The sequence below is a fragment of the Cucurbita pepo genome, chromosome 1, assembly GCF_057944985.1.
Source record: "Cucurbita pepo subsp. pepo isolate OVF chromosome 1, ASM5794498v1, whole genome shotgun sequence".
Lineage (NCBI taxonomy): Eukaryota > Viridiplantae > Streptophyta > Magnoliopsida > Cucurbitales > Cucurbitaceae > Cucurbita > Cucurbita pepo.
This window is the reverse complement of record NC_141798.1, coordinates 19,199,375-19,213,160: the sequence shown is the minus strand read 5'-3', so window position 1 is coordinate 19,213,160 and position 13,786 is coordinate 19,199,375. Positions and strand designations below refer to the sequence as shown.

General features: G+C 38.2%; 1 protein-coding gene across 2 annotated transcripts; it reads left to right on the top strand.

Annotated features, from left to right (window-relative positions):
• Positions 1 to 9,761: 9,761 nt before the first annotated feature.
• LOC111788071 (psbP-like protein 1, chloroplastic) lies at positions 9,762 to 13,147 on the top strand. 2 transcript variants are annotated; one of them, XM_023668231.2, is made up of 8 exons: positions 9,762 to 9,970; positions 10,065 to 10,170; positions 11,148 to 11,228; positions 11,383 to 11,465; positions 11,594 to 11,716; positions 11,798 to 11,869; positions 12,715 to 12,811; positions 12,884 to 13,147. In XM_023668231.2, exons 1-8 carry the CDS (start codon positions 9,908 to 9,910, stop codon positions 12,985 to 12,987), a joined length of 729 nt encoding a protein of 242 aa, XP_023523999.2. In that variant the 5' UTR covers positions 9,762 to 9,907; the 3' UTR covers positions 12,988 to 13,147. The 2 variants fall into 2 exon arrangements, with proteins under 2 accessions (XP_023523999.2, XP_086977408.1); XM_087121282.1 differs by having other exon boundaries at positions 9,772 to 9,970; positions 11,129 to 11,228.
• Positions 13,148 to 13,786: the final 639 nt, after the last annotated feature.

Sequence of the window (13,786 nt, the reverse complement as noted above, 5' to 3'; positions counted from 1 at the left end):
AAAGAGGGATTGATTGAATAATTGATAAGATGATTGAATTTTGAAGAGCAAGAATGCTCTATATATACACAGAGAATAGAAAGAGATATCTAGAAAATCTACCTAGAAATCAGAAAATCTTGTAACAAATCCGTAAACAAATCAAAACAAAATCTAATCAAATCAAGAGTAAATCAAATAAAAAACAAATTGACTCCTAACCATCAGAAGATTTAAATCAAATACAGCAATCTAAACACGTAATCTTTTAACACTCCTCCTGGTTTAGATGCTGCAAACTCCAAGTTTTTTTCTGAAATCTTCAAACTTGCTAAGTGGCAGCGGTTCGGTAAGGACATCTGCAATTTGATCTTCAGATTTGCAATAGCAAAGAGTCACATCACCACTCTTTTGAACTTCTCGAACAAAGAATAACTTGATGTTGAAATGCTTAGTCTTTCCATGAAAAACTGGATTATTGGAGATTGCAATAGCAGCTTGGTTATCAACTAGTATCTCAGTGCTGTGTTTTTGCTCCAAGTTTAAATCCACGAGAATTTTCCTTAACCAGAGAGCTTGATTTACTGCGGCGGTTGCAGCTATCAATTCTGCCTCAGCAGTGGATTGAGCTACAGTTTCTTGCTTTCTTGAGCACCAAGAGAACATGCCTGATCCGAGGCAAAAACAGTAACCAGATGTACTCCTCATGTCATCGATTGAGCCACCCCAATCACTGTCAGAGAAACCAATTAGCTTCATTTCCTTGTGCTTTAAGAACTTCACTCCATAATTCCAGGTCCCCTTGATGTATCTGATAACTCTCTTTGCAGCTTTCATGTGAGTCTCATTGGGACAATGCATAAATCTGGAGAGAATACTTACAGCATTTACGATATCAGGTCTGGTTGTTGTTAAGTACATCAGGCACCCTACCAAGCTCCGGAACTCAGCTTCAATAACTTTGGCAGAATCATCATCTTTGACCAGCTTCTCCTTTTGATTCATAGGAGTATTCATTGCTTTGCAATCCTCCATCTGAAATTTTTTTAGTATCTTCTTTGCATACTTTTTTTGACAAATGAACACTTCATCTTGGGTTTGCTTGATCTCAATGCCAAGGAAATATGACATCAAACCAAGGTCTGTCATTTCGAATATCTTTTTCATTTCCAGTTTGAACTTGTTAATTTGCTTTGGATTGCTTCCTGTAATTAATAAGTCATCTACATAAAGAGAAATGACTAAAGTATTTGTACCTTCATGCTTGACATACAGTGTGAGTTCAGATTGACTTTTCTGAAAGCCAAGACCAACCAAATTATCATCAATTTTACTGTACCATGCTCGCGGAGCCTGTTTAAGACCATATAAAGCCCTTCTCAGCAAGTAGACTTTATCTTCATTGCCTCTGCTAACAAAACCTTCAGGTTGCTCGACAAAAATTTCTTCTTGCAAGACTCCATTTAAGAATGCAGATTTAACATCTAACTGGAATACTTTCCAACTCTTTTGAGCAGCAAGAGCAAGCAACAATCTTACTGTATCAAGCCTGGCAACAGGTGCAAATGTTTCTGAATAGTCAACTCCAAAAACTTGTGCATATCTCTTCACAACAAGTCTTGCTTTGTATTTGTTAACTGAACCATCAGGATTTAGCTTTGTTCTGAATACCCATCTTACTCCAATTATCTTTCTGTTTAGAGGTCGATCAACCAACTTCCATGTTTTGTTTTTCTCGATCATCGAAAGCTCCTCCTGCATTGCAGCCATCCAATGTTGGCTGTTTTTTGCATCATGGAACCCTGCAGGCTCACAAATAGCTACATTACACCTTTGATAAATATCAAATAGTGACCTTGTACCTCTTACAGGTGCATCATCAACCAAATCATCTTGTTGTTCATCTTCAGACTCTTCTTGTCGTTCATCTTCAGATTCTTCTAACATGCTACCAAAGGTTAAATTGTTTGGTGCATTAGGAATCTGATTCACCTTTGTCAGTTCTTCCCAATTCCATTGCTCATTTTCAGCAAAATGAACATCTCGGCTCATAATAACTCGACTAGTGTGCGGTTGAAAAACTCTGTAAGCTTTGGATATAGTGCTATACCCAACAAATATGCCAGCTTCTGCCTTCTTGTCAAGCTTATCACGCTTGACCTGTGGAATGTAAGTGAAGCAAAGACACCCAAATACTTTAAGGAACTTTAAAGAAGGTTTGTAACCATACCAAGCTTCAAATGGCGTCAGGTTCTTCACAGCTTTTGTTGAAATTCGATTTTGCAAGTACACAGCAGTGTTTGCTGCTTCTCCCCAAAAACGTTTTGGAAGATCCTTCTCATGAAGCATGCATCTCGTCATCTCCATTATGAATCTATTCCTCCTTTCACTGACGCCATTCTGTTGAGGAGTGTATGGTGCTGTCAACTGATGTTCAATTCCAGCCTCTTCACAAAACCTGTTAAAAGTTTCTGAAGTGTACTCCTTGCCATTATCTGATCTTACAGTCTGAATCAAGCATGCACTTTCATTCTCGACTCTGGCCTTAGAGTTTCCAAAATACACCCGCAACCTCTGACTTTTGCTTCATAAAGAAGATCCAACACATTCTTGTTAGATCATCAATAAAAATAATGTAATAAAGATTACCATTTAATGATGGTGTTCGCTGAGGACCACAAAGATCAGTATGAACCAGCTGCAGTTTTTTCGAGGCTCTCCATGCCTGTTTAGGAAAGGGTTGCCTATGTTGCTTCCCAAAATTGCAAGCACGGCAAGGAGGCATGTCATCATTAATGTCAGCGAGTCCTTCTACCAGCTTCTTTGACTGCATCTGAAGCAAACCTCGATGATGAAAGTGCCCAAGTCTTTTGTGCCAAATCTCAGTGGCACTAGCTTTGGATATAAAGGCCATCTGCTCTTTCTCCATCGGATTTAGAGCAAAGCTTTTTCCTTTCATTTTGACATTGAACAAGTCTTTGCCACTAGCATCTTTGATAAAACACTGTTTATTCTCAAACAACACTTTATAGCCTTTATCAAGTAACTGACCAACACTTAAGAGATTTTGATCAATTTTAGGTACAAATAAAACATTTGGAATAAATTTTGTACCTTCATAACTTGTTATAGCTACTGTGCCTTTTCCTTTGACTTCCAAGTGTTCACCGTTGCCAATCCTCACTCTCTTGACGTTAGTGTCTCTTAATTCCTCAAAAAACTCCTTGTCATATGTCATATGATTTGTGCACCCACTATCAATCAACCAACTCTCGCTTGATTCTTTGCCTGAGAAACAAGTGGCCACAAGCAATTGATCTTCTTCTTCCTCTTCTTGATCAACTACCTCTGCATCTACTTCTTTCACCTGATCTTTGGCTTTACAGATCACAGCTTCATGTCCAAGTTGATTGCATTTGGAGCAGAAGGCGTCAGGTCTTCTCCAACACTTGAATGGTGGATGACCTTTCTTCTCACAATGGCGGCAAGGTGGATAGGATTTTCTGAAACCTCCTCCTTTTGTCTTCTGATAATCTGCAGATGGATCTCCATACGTCGATTGGTTTTTGAAAATTTTCTTGTTTTTATACCTGTCCTGATGCTTAACAGGTAAGGCATCTTCAATCACCCTTTCTTGCCTCATAGATCTCCTTTGCTCTTGTGCTTGTAAAGCATTCAAGAGCTCTGTAAGAGAAATCTTTGACAAGTCTTTGGTGTTCTCCAGAGTAGTAATGGTGGCTTCAAACTTCTCTGGAACAGTGACTAGCAGCTTTTCAACGATCCTGGAATCATTTAATACAGAACCAAGCAATCTCACCTTGTTGGCGATGCTGAGAAGTCTGTCAGAGTACTCTTTTATCGACTCTGACTCCTTCATCTTCTGTAACTCGAAATCCCTGATCAAATTCAGGACTTTCATTCCACGAATCCTCTCATCTCCTTCATATTCGGTCTTGAGATAATCCCAGATTTCCTTTGCTGTTTTGAGGGACATTATTCGCATGAAGATCATTTGAGATACAGCGGCAAATAGGCAAGCTTTCGCCTTTGATTTCCTTGTCTTCTTTTCCTTATGTAATTTGATTTGTGCTACAGTAGGATTTGCTGGGAGTGGAGGGACCTCGTAATCCTCTTCTACTGCTTCCCAAAGATCCAAGGCCTCCAAATAAGTCTCCATACGAACTGCCCACATTTGATAATTGTCTCCATCGAAGATTGGTGGTGCAACAGCGGAAAAACTGGATTCTCCTTCCATCTTGATCTCACAGATCCCTTAAGAAGATAGGCTCTGATACCAATTGTTAGTGAAGGAGGGATTGATTGAATAATTGATAAGATGATTGAATTTTGAAGAGCAAGAATGCTCTATATATACACAGAGAATAGAAAGAGATATCTAGAAAATCTACCTAGAAATCAGAAAATCTTGTAACAAATCCGTAAACAAATCAAAACAAAATCTAATCAAATCAAGAGTAAATCAAATAAAAAACAAATCGACTCCTAACCATCAGAAGATTTAAATCAAATACAGCAATCTAAACACGTAATCTTTTAACAATTAGGTCTCCTCCAAAAGTAACTAAATTTACAATTGTTCATAGACCATTAGAAGGTAAAGATGATATCAACTCATAATACTCATAACCCACTTGTTCTTATTCACAATATGCATATCAATGGACAAAGACAAAAGGTCATGATCTCACCACAAGAACTAAAAGCTCATTTATTTCCAAATTTTACAAGAACACAACAATTTTGATCCATACCCTTTTCACCCAAACAAAGACATTAGGTTAGAAATATCATTTTGGTCCCTATACTTTCAATAAATTATCAAAACAGTCCCTATTTTGTCGTTAACTTTTCCAACAAAAAAAAAACGGTCTCTATCAATTTTTTCCACATAAATGGTATTTTTCTTAAACGAAAATTATTATTATTATTCTACTATTTTCGAGAAAAGAAAACTAGGGTTTCGAAATTTGACGATTGTATTTTAATTTTAGGATTAAAATTAGGGTTTTGCATCTGATATTCAAATGAACAACACAAAATTTATAAACTTTTAGTCAAAAACCCTAATTTGAAGCAGCAAATCTGCTTGAACTATGCAATGAACTTTCAAACTTGTAAAATTCATAGCTTTAAGGATGGTGTTTCATCGACCAATTAGCTCAAATCACTGCAGAAACTGAGAGGTGGCATGATATCATAACAATTCTCATTGCAACCCCAAAAAAGCTTATAAAATAAACTTTGGCGCTGCACAAAACGGTCCCCATATTAAAAAAACAGTATTGTCAACATCGGAAGAACAGAAAAACATATTAGAGAACAGACCACTACACAGGACAAGGCTGTCATGTCGAAGTCTCCGACAGGCCGACGATATTGTAGGTGTTGGACACTTGATATCTCCGGTAGGGTTTTTGTTAACAGACTTCAGCCATTGAACCATATTCATTTGGTTAACCAAGAAATGGTCGTCCAAGTTTCCTTTAAAGAAACCCATTAGAACAAAACATATCCAGCTTTCTTGTAGGTTTAGAAACAAGCAACAGATTCAACACTTGGTTGTTTACCAGCTTTTTCACCTCTCTATGCTTAAACATGAGAGATTCAACTTCTGTTTTAGCATTTGGTATTCCAACTGAAATTCCAAAATTGTCCTCCGTTTATAATTTCCAAAATGAAAACCGAGTTTGATGCCTATTTACCGTTAAAGATGGAGCCGGTCTATTTACCGTAAAGAGGGAGCGTGTCTATTTACAATAAAGATGTGCCTGGTATCTATTTACAGTAAGGATGGAGCCTCGTATGTATTTAGATGGAGCCTCGTATCTATTTACAATAAAGATGAGTCATGTAGCATGGTGTCTATTTACAATAAAGATGAAGCCTCGTGTCTATTTACACCAAAGATAGATGAAGCTTGTCTATTTACAATAAAGATGGATGGAGTCTCGTCGTGTCTATTTACAGTAGAGATGGAGCCTCGTCGTGTCTATCTACAGTAAAGATGGAGCCTCGTCGTGTCTATTTACAGTAAAGATGGAGCCTCGTCGTGTCTATTTACAGTAAAGATGGAGCCTCGTCGTGTCTATCTACAGTAAAGATGGAGCCTCGTCGTGTCTATCTACAGTAAAGATGGAGCCTCGTCGTCGTTGTGTCTATTTACAGTAAAGATGGAGCCTCGTCGTGTCTATCTACAGTAAAGATGGAGCCTCGTCGTGTCTATTTACAGTAAATATGGAGACTCGTCGTGTCTATTTACAGTAAAGATGGAGCCTCGTCGTGTCTATTTACAGTAAAGATGGAGCCTCGTCGTGTCTATCTACAGTAAAGATGGAGCCTCGTCGTGTCTATCTACAGTAAAGATGGAGCCTCGTCGTGTCTATTTACAGTTAAGATGGAGCCTCGTCGTGTCTATTTACAATAAAGATGGAGCCTCGTCTTGTCTATTTACAGTTAAGATGGAGCCTCGTGTCTATTTACAGTTAAGATGGAGCCTCATCGTGTCTATCTATAGTAAAGATGGAGCCTCGTCATGTCAATCTACAGTAAATATGGAGCCTCGTCATGTCTATCTACAGTAAAAATGGAGCCTCGTCGTGTCTATTTACAGTTAAGATAGAGCCTTGTCGTGTCTATTTATAGTTAAGATGGAACCTCGTCATGTCTATTTACAGTAAAGATGGAGTCTCGTCGTGTCTATTTACAATAAAGATGGAACCTCGTACCTCGTGTCTATTTACAGTAAGGATGGAACCTCGTACCTCGTGTCTGATCCTCGTACCTCATGTCTATTTACAGTAAAGATGGAGACTCGTCGTGTCTATTTACAGTAAAGATAGAGCCTCGTCGTGTCTATTTACAGTAAAGATGGAGCCTCGTCGTGTCTATTTACAGTTAAGATGGAGCCTCGTCGTGTCTATTTACAATAAAGATGGAGCCTCGTCGTGTCTATTTACAATAAAGATGGAGCCTCGTCTTGTCTATTTACAGTTAAGATGGAGCCTCGTATCTATTTACAGTTAAGATGGAGCCTCATCGTGTCTATCTATAGTAAAGATGGAGCCTCGTCATGTCAATCTACAGTAAAGATGGAGCCTCGTCATGTCTATTTACAGTAAAGATGGAGCCTCGTCGTGTCTATTTACAGTAAAGATAGAGCCTCGTCGTGTCTATTTACAGTAAAGATAGAGCCTCGTCGTGTCTATTTACAGTAAAGATGGAGCCTCGTCGTGTCTATTTACAGTTAAGATGGAGCCTCGTCGTGTCTATTTACAATAAAGATGGAGCCTCGTCGTGTCTATTTACAATAAAGATGGAGCCTCGTCTTGTCTATTTACAGTTAAGATGGAGCCTCGTGTCTATTTACAGTTAAGATGGAGCCTCATCGTGTCTATCTATAGTAAAGATGGAGCCTCGTCATGTCAATCTACAGTAAAGATGGAGCCTCGTCATGTCTATCTACAGTAAAGATGGAGCCTCGTCGTGTCTATTTACAGTTAAGATAGAGCCTTGTCGTGTCTATTTATAGTTAAGATGGAACCTCGTCATGTCTATTTACAGTAAAGATGGAGTCTCGTCGTGTCTATTTACAATAAAGATGGAACCTCGTACCTCGTGTCTATTTACAGTAAGGATGGAACCTCGTACCTCGTGTCTATTTACAGTAAGGATGGAACCTCGTACCTCGTGTCTATTTACAGTAAAGATGGAGACTCGTCGTGTCTATTTACAGTAAAGATAGAGCCTCGTCGTGTCTATTTACAGTAAAGATGGAGCCTCGTCATGTCTATTTACAGTAAAGATGGAGCCTCATCATGTCTATTTACAGTAAAAATGGAACCTCGTACCTCGTGTCTATTTACAGCAAAGATGGAACCTCGTCGTGCATATTTACAGTAAAGATGGAGCCTGGTCGTGTCTATTTTACAGTAAAGATGGAGTCTCATCGTGTCTATTTACAGTAAAGATGGAGCCTCATACGGTCTATTTACAGTAAAGATGGAGCATCGTCGTGTCTATTTACCGTAAAGATGGAGCCTCGTCCTGTCTAATTACAGTAAAGATGGAGCCTCGTCGCGTCTATTTACAGTAAAGATGGGAGCCTCGTCCTATATCTGATTCCTTACACCAATATTACTCCTTAAATTTTCTCTTTGTTTTCTCTCCCCTGTTCTTTGTGTTTATCTTGATTGTGTGTGCACGTTGTTGAGCGATCCTAACAGCTCTGTCGTCTTCTTCGTTCTTTCACCATTATTCATCTCCTTCCCTCCACTATTCATATCTTCCCACACTACTGCTTAGTTGAATCACCATTATTCATCTCCTTCCCTCCACTATTCATATCTTCCCACACTACTTAGTTGAATCGTATAAAGTTAGTTGAAGATTCAAAACCTTTGTCCTCTTTGATAAGTTCATATGTTCATTGATAGTTCATTTTCAACCCAAATATATATATATATATATATATATATATATATATATATATATATATATATATATATATATATATATGTGTGTGTGTGTGTTAAGCCGTTGTTATTTTTCTCTTGCTTGCTTATATAACGTTCTAAAATCTCTCTCTCCTCGTTTTCTAAAACCTTCTTTTAAAACCAAGGCTAGAAGCTCGATCATACGTCGTTTGGCCGTAGGCGACGCAAGAACAAATTGGCTTAGCTCACTTGTCGTTGGAAAGTGAGTGCCGCACAGCCAATTTGTTTTTGCGTCGCCTACGGCCAAGCGACGTATGATCGAGCCTCTAGCCTCGGTTTTAAAAGAAGGTTTTAGAAAACGAGGAGAGAGAGATTTTAGAAAGAGAGATTTTAGAAAGAGAGATTTTGGAAAGAGACGTTATATAAGCCAGCAAGAGAAAGATAACAACAACTTAGCATATATAACCTTGGGTAGAGAGAAGTATATATATATATATATACGAGTACTACTGCTTCATCTCCGACCTTAGCTACTCATTTGGATCATAATTTATCACACTGGTTGTAGATTCAAAATCTTTGTCTTGATTGATAAGTCGCATCCTTCCAAATCTTTTTTAAAAAGTTCATTGTATCTTTCGATGTTTGAATGTGTTGTACGAACTATGAATTCTCTGAGTCTGTCGGGTTGAAAACCGACGGATGAACTAAAGAACATTTACAAAATTCAAAACTTTGAATACTTTGAATCATATTTCAACAGATCAAAACCTTCTATCAGCTCACGTGGAAAACTATTAGGGATCCGTATCAGGTTGGAATACCTCTGTTAGTGTGGTACCTCTAGGGCTGGCAGCTCTCGACTCCTAAGGAGAGGTAAACGAATGCTCTTCGAATGGGTATCTAAACCCTAGTAAGTTCCTGCCACCTATGTTGCTTCCCGTGCTGATAAGTGACCAACGGAGACTAGTGCTTTTGTTGTTGTCTCTGCCACAGCTGCCTCTACTGGTTCGTTTAGATGCTTCAACCGGCGTATACAAGATCAATTTCAATGGAAAAAGACTGAAAATGGAATGGAAAGAAACCCCATGCCAACATTTCATTCCATCTTTGGCCGTCCATCGAATGTCCGTTTTAACAATTTTTTAAGAAAATTAGGTCAAATTAGGGTTTTGGGAAGAATATGAATATATATATATATATATATATATATATATATATATATATATATATATATATATATATATAATATTAATTTAGCTTTATGTATTTATAAAAAAATCTTCATTTTTTGGGAGAGGTATAAATAGAAGAGAGAGAGAGAGAAAAGGCCGAAAAACGGGTGAGGGGCCGACGCAAGAAATGTGGCTGAGCGAACCCGCGAACACAACGGATAGGAAATCCAAGAACAGAACCAAAAGATAAGGTCATCTCACATTCAACGAAGCACACGATTCACAACCAAACCACCTTCAATGGCTTCTCTGCATTGCTCCCCCTCTATCCATAAGTCCTTCTTCGTCAATTCTCTTCCTCAGGTGCATAATTCCTTCCGATTCTTCTCGATTTTGGTTTCTGTTTTATGCCGATCCATATTCTAATTAACGATCGGTAATGTTTTGTTGCTTACAGAGACTCCGTGGAAGATTTGTTTGCTGCAGAGCGGGGATTTCGTTTCTTGTCCGGGCCGAGCAAGCACACGGATCTTCCAGTAATGGTCAAGCCTGCAGTTCCGAAGGTTAGTTTAGCGAATTGAGATTGAAAATCTGTTGTCACTTGAATTAGAGTGTTTCTTATGCCGGCATTTAACTTTTAGATCTTGACTGTGTTATGAATCAAGATGATTTGGCGGAAGCAAATAGGGAGTGTAGAAGGTTTGATAACTCTTAATCATCTGTTAGAAAACATGACTCACCGCCATCGCCATACTGATATATTGAAGTAATAGAAAGAAACCACATTGCAAAGTAGTAAATGAAAGGGAAATTAAAACGAAGTGAGACATGTACTAAGCAAATCTTCTTAGAGGACATAGTTTTCGTAACAGCCTAAGCCTACCGCGAGTAGATATTGTCCGCTTTGGCTCGTTAAGTATTGTTAGCTTCACGATTTTAAAACTAGTAGGGAGAGGTTTTCACACCTTTATGATGTTCCCTTTCCAACCGACGTGGGATCTCACAATCCAATCTACCTCCTTGGAGGTCCAATGTCCTCACTAGCACACCGCTTGGTGTCTAGCTCTAATACCATTTTGTATAACAGCCCAGTTTAAAAGACATGCAATCTAAATAAATTATTCAACAACATAAAAACAACCAAAAAGTTTACTCAGTTTCACTCCTGATCCCCATAACTTGTAGGTACCGTAGCGTTACGATTCATGAATATTCATTTATGATTAATGGGCCGTATCAAATTGTTGTGTGAATCGAGGGGTTGAATATGAGTCTCCTCCTTTTCATGACCAGAAACACAAGTCATGATGGGCTAGTATGGATTTTCGTTTTGCTAGCTTACCATGTACTGTTTCTTCATTACTTATATCACTCAAATGGTATTTTCTGGCTTGTATAGTTTTATCAGAATTCAAGCATTTTCTTACACAATTCAGGCATTTTTTATACTGCCTTTGAATCTCATCCCGTGGATGATCTCACTGCATTCTTGCTCTATTAAAGAATTTCATTGTTCAATAGTTGCTCTGTTTTTTGGCAGATAGGCTTGGGAGACGCCAGCTACTAGCTGGCAGTTCCTTTATCACTTGGATTTCTCTTGCAGACATGAATTCCATGTCATGTAAGATTCATCACTCCTATTTACTTACTGATATCTTATATTTCTCTTTCAAGAAGTTCAATTCTAAAATTAGCACCTCTAGCTTGCACTGTATTTATTTCTTTCAAATTGAAGGATGATGATATCCTAAGAGTACCCGCTTGATATTGCTCAGTTGCTGCAGAATCAAAGAAAGGGTTTCTATCAGTTACTGATAAGACAGATGGTTACTCATTCCTTTATCCATTTGGGTGGCAGGTACTTTTAATTGTTCAGTTTTCTGTTTCCTCCACTCCCTTACTTTTGCACACACAGTCCACTTTAAATTTAACTACTTGGCAAAAGATGCACGTTTCTAAATCCTTTTTCACTCGAGGAGTGAGCAGGAAGTAGTCATTGATGGTCAAGATAAGGTGTTCAAAGATGTAATTGAACCGTTAGAAAGTGTCAGTGTCAATCTGATACCAACCAGCAAAGAAGATATTCGAGATTTTGGTCCCCCTCAACAGGTTAGCTTTAAAATGTTAGAATAATGCAATAAGTTGTTCTTTTAAGTTGTAGGTCACTTCAGTTAGTATTGTATGGTTCAGGTTGCAGAAACTTTGATAAAGAAGGTTCTATCTCCTTCTAATCAAAAAACGAAGTTAATCGAAGCATCAGAGGTTTGTCTATCTATACTCATCTCAGATATTGTCATACTAGTTTCTATGAAGTGAAGTAAAGAGTAGCAGTAAAGGAACTTACCCCTTAAATCTGTAACGGCCCTAGCCCATTGCTATCTGATATTGTCCTCCTTAGACTGGGTTTCCCATCAAGGTTTTAAAATGTGTCTACTAGGAAGAGGTTTCCATACCCTTATAAGGAATGTTTTGTTCCCCTCTCTAACCAATGTGGGATCTCACAATCCATCCCCCTTGGGGGTCCAGCATCCTCGCTGGCACACCACCCGGTGTTTGGCTCTGATACTATTTGTAATAGTCTTAGCCCACCGCTAGCAGATATTTTCCTATTTGGGTTTTCCCACTTGTACTCCCCCTCAAGATTTTAGCACGCGTCTGGGAGAGGTTTCCACATCCTTATAAAGAATGTTTCGTTCCCCTCTCCAACCAATATGGGATCTGACAGTATCACTCGACCACTATGGTGGAAAGTTTCTTCAGAGTATTTTTCCACAGATTTTCTTGGCAACACTAAATCAATCATCAAAAGTGAAAAATACATCCAAAAGTAAAACCAATTGTAATCTGTGAAGTGAAGTTCATCAGTTCTTCCCTTCATTCCAAACACATGACACTATAGAACCCACTCGAATGAAGTAGCTTGTCACTTCTTCTTGGCCATCTGACCTTATTTTTCTGAAGAAAACAATGCTCTAGAGTACATTTTAGTGCATGTTTCTTCAAGATAGCTCCCCATAAGTACTTCTTAACTTGTTTTAACGTTCGAAAGCTAGTCCATGTGAACCCTCGTCTATATACTCATTGGTCTGTGTTGATGAATGATGCAGCATGAAGTTAATGGGAAAGCATACTACACATTTGAGTTTGTAGCTCAAGCTCCAAACTACACTCGCCATGCTCTTAGCACAATTGCCGTTTCCAATGGTATGGAACTTCATTACAATTAGTTTTCCAAGTTAATCTTATTAGGCCTATCCAACAAATTATATTTGGCAGGAAAATTCTACACTTTGACGACCGGAGCAAATGAGAGGAGGTGGGAGAAAATGAAAGATAAATTGCGCACAGTTGTTGATTCCTTCACAATTTCAAACGTTTGATTCTCTCAGGTTGTTTAGAACTAAACTTCAGTAACGTTTCCACACCTTTTGTGCTTTAATTCTTTAGATTGAGGAGTGAGCTTAAGAGGGATTGCAATTTGCCTTGTATTGTCGGATGTATACTTAAAAGAATGCAATAACACCACAAGGTTTGATGTTAGTCATGTGCTTTTTGGGTCCGTTTGGATTGCTTTTGTTTGTAGGGTCAAAACTTAGAAGCAATTATAGAAGAATCTTAATCATCAAACATGTTGGTAAAATTAATTCTTTTTTAATTTATCCAAGTATTTTTATTATTTATTTTAATGTGCATAATCACGTAATTATTTTCTATTCTCAATCTAATCCTTCCATATTACCCTTTTTTTCACATCTATTTCATCATATATCAATCAATTCTTTTTTTTTTTTTAATAATTGTTTTTCCTAAACTTTTATCAACTAACTTAGATACAAATGAATTTGTAGTTTAATGTCATCAAATAGATATATAATATCAATATAAAAATATAATGTGTCTTACCGAACGAAAGTACTTCAACCCCTCTTCTATGGTAATCGGCACCGGTCATCTAGAGTGCTCCACTCGAAGTGGATCAGCTCACCTTCTTATTATTCAAAAGTCGAATCGGGCAGTAACCAGCGCCGGTCATCTAGAGTGCTCCACCGGAAGCGGATCAGCTCACCTTCTTATTATTCAAAAGTCGAATCCAGCGGCTTCAAAACATACGTGGAGCTTCCACTTCATACGGTTCCAAACACTTGTCTGATGTTTGATGCTCCTGTCTCCCGCATGGCA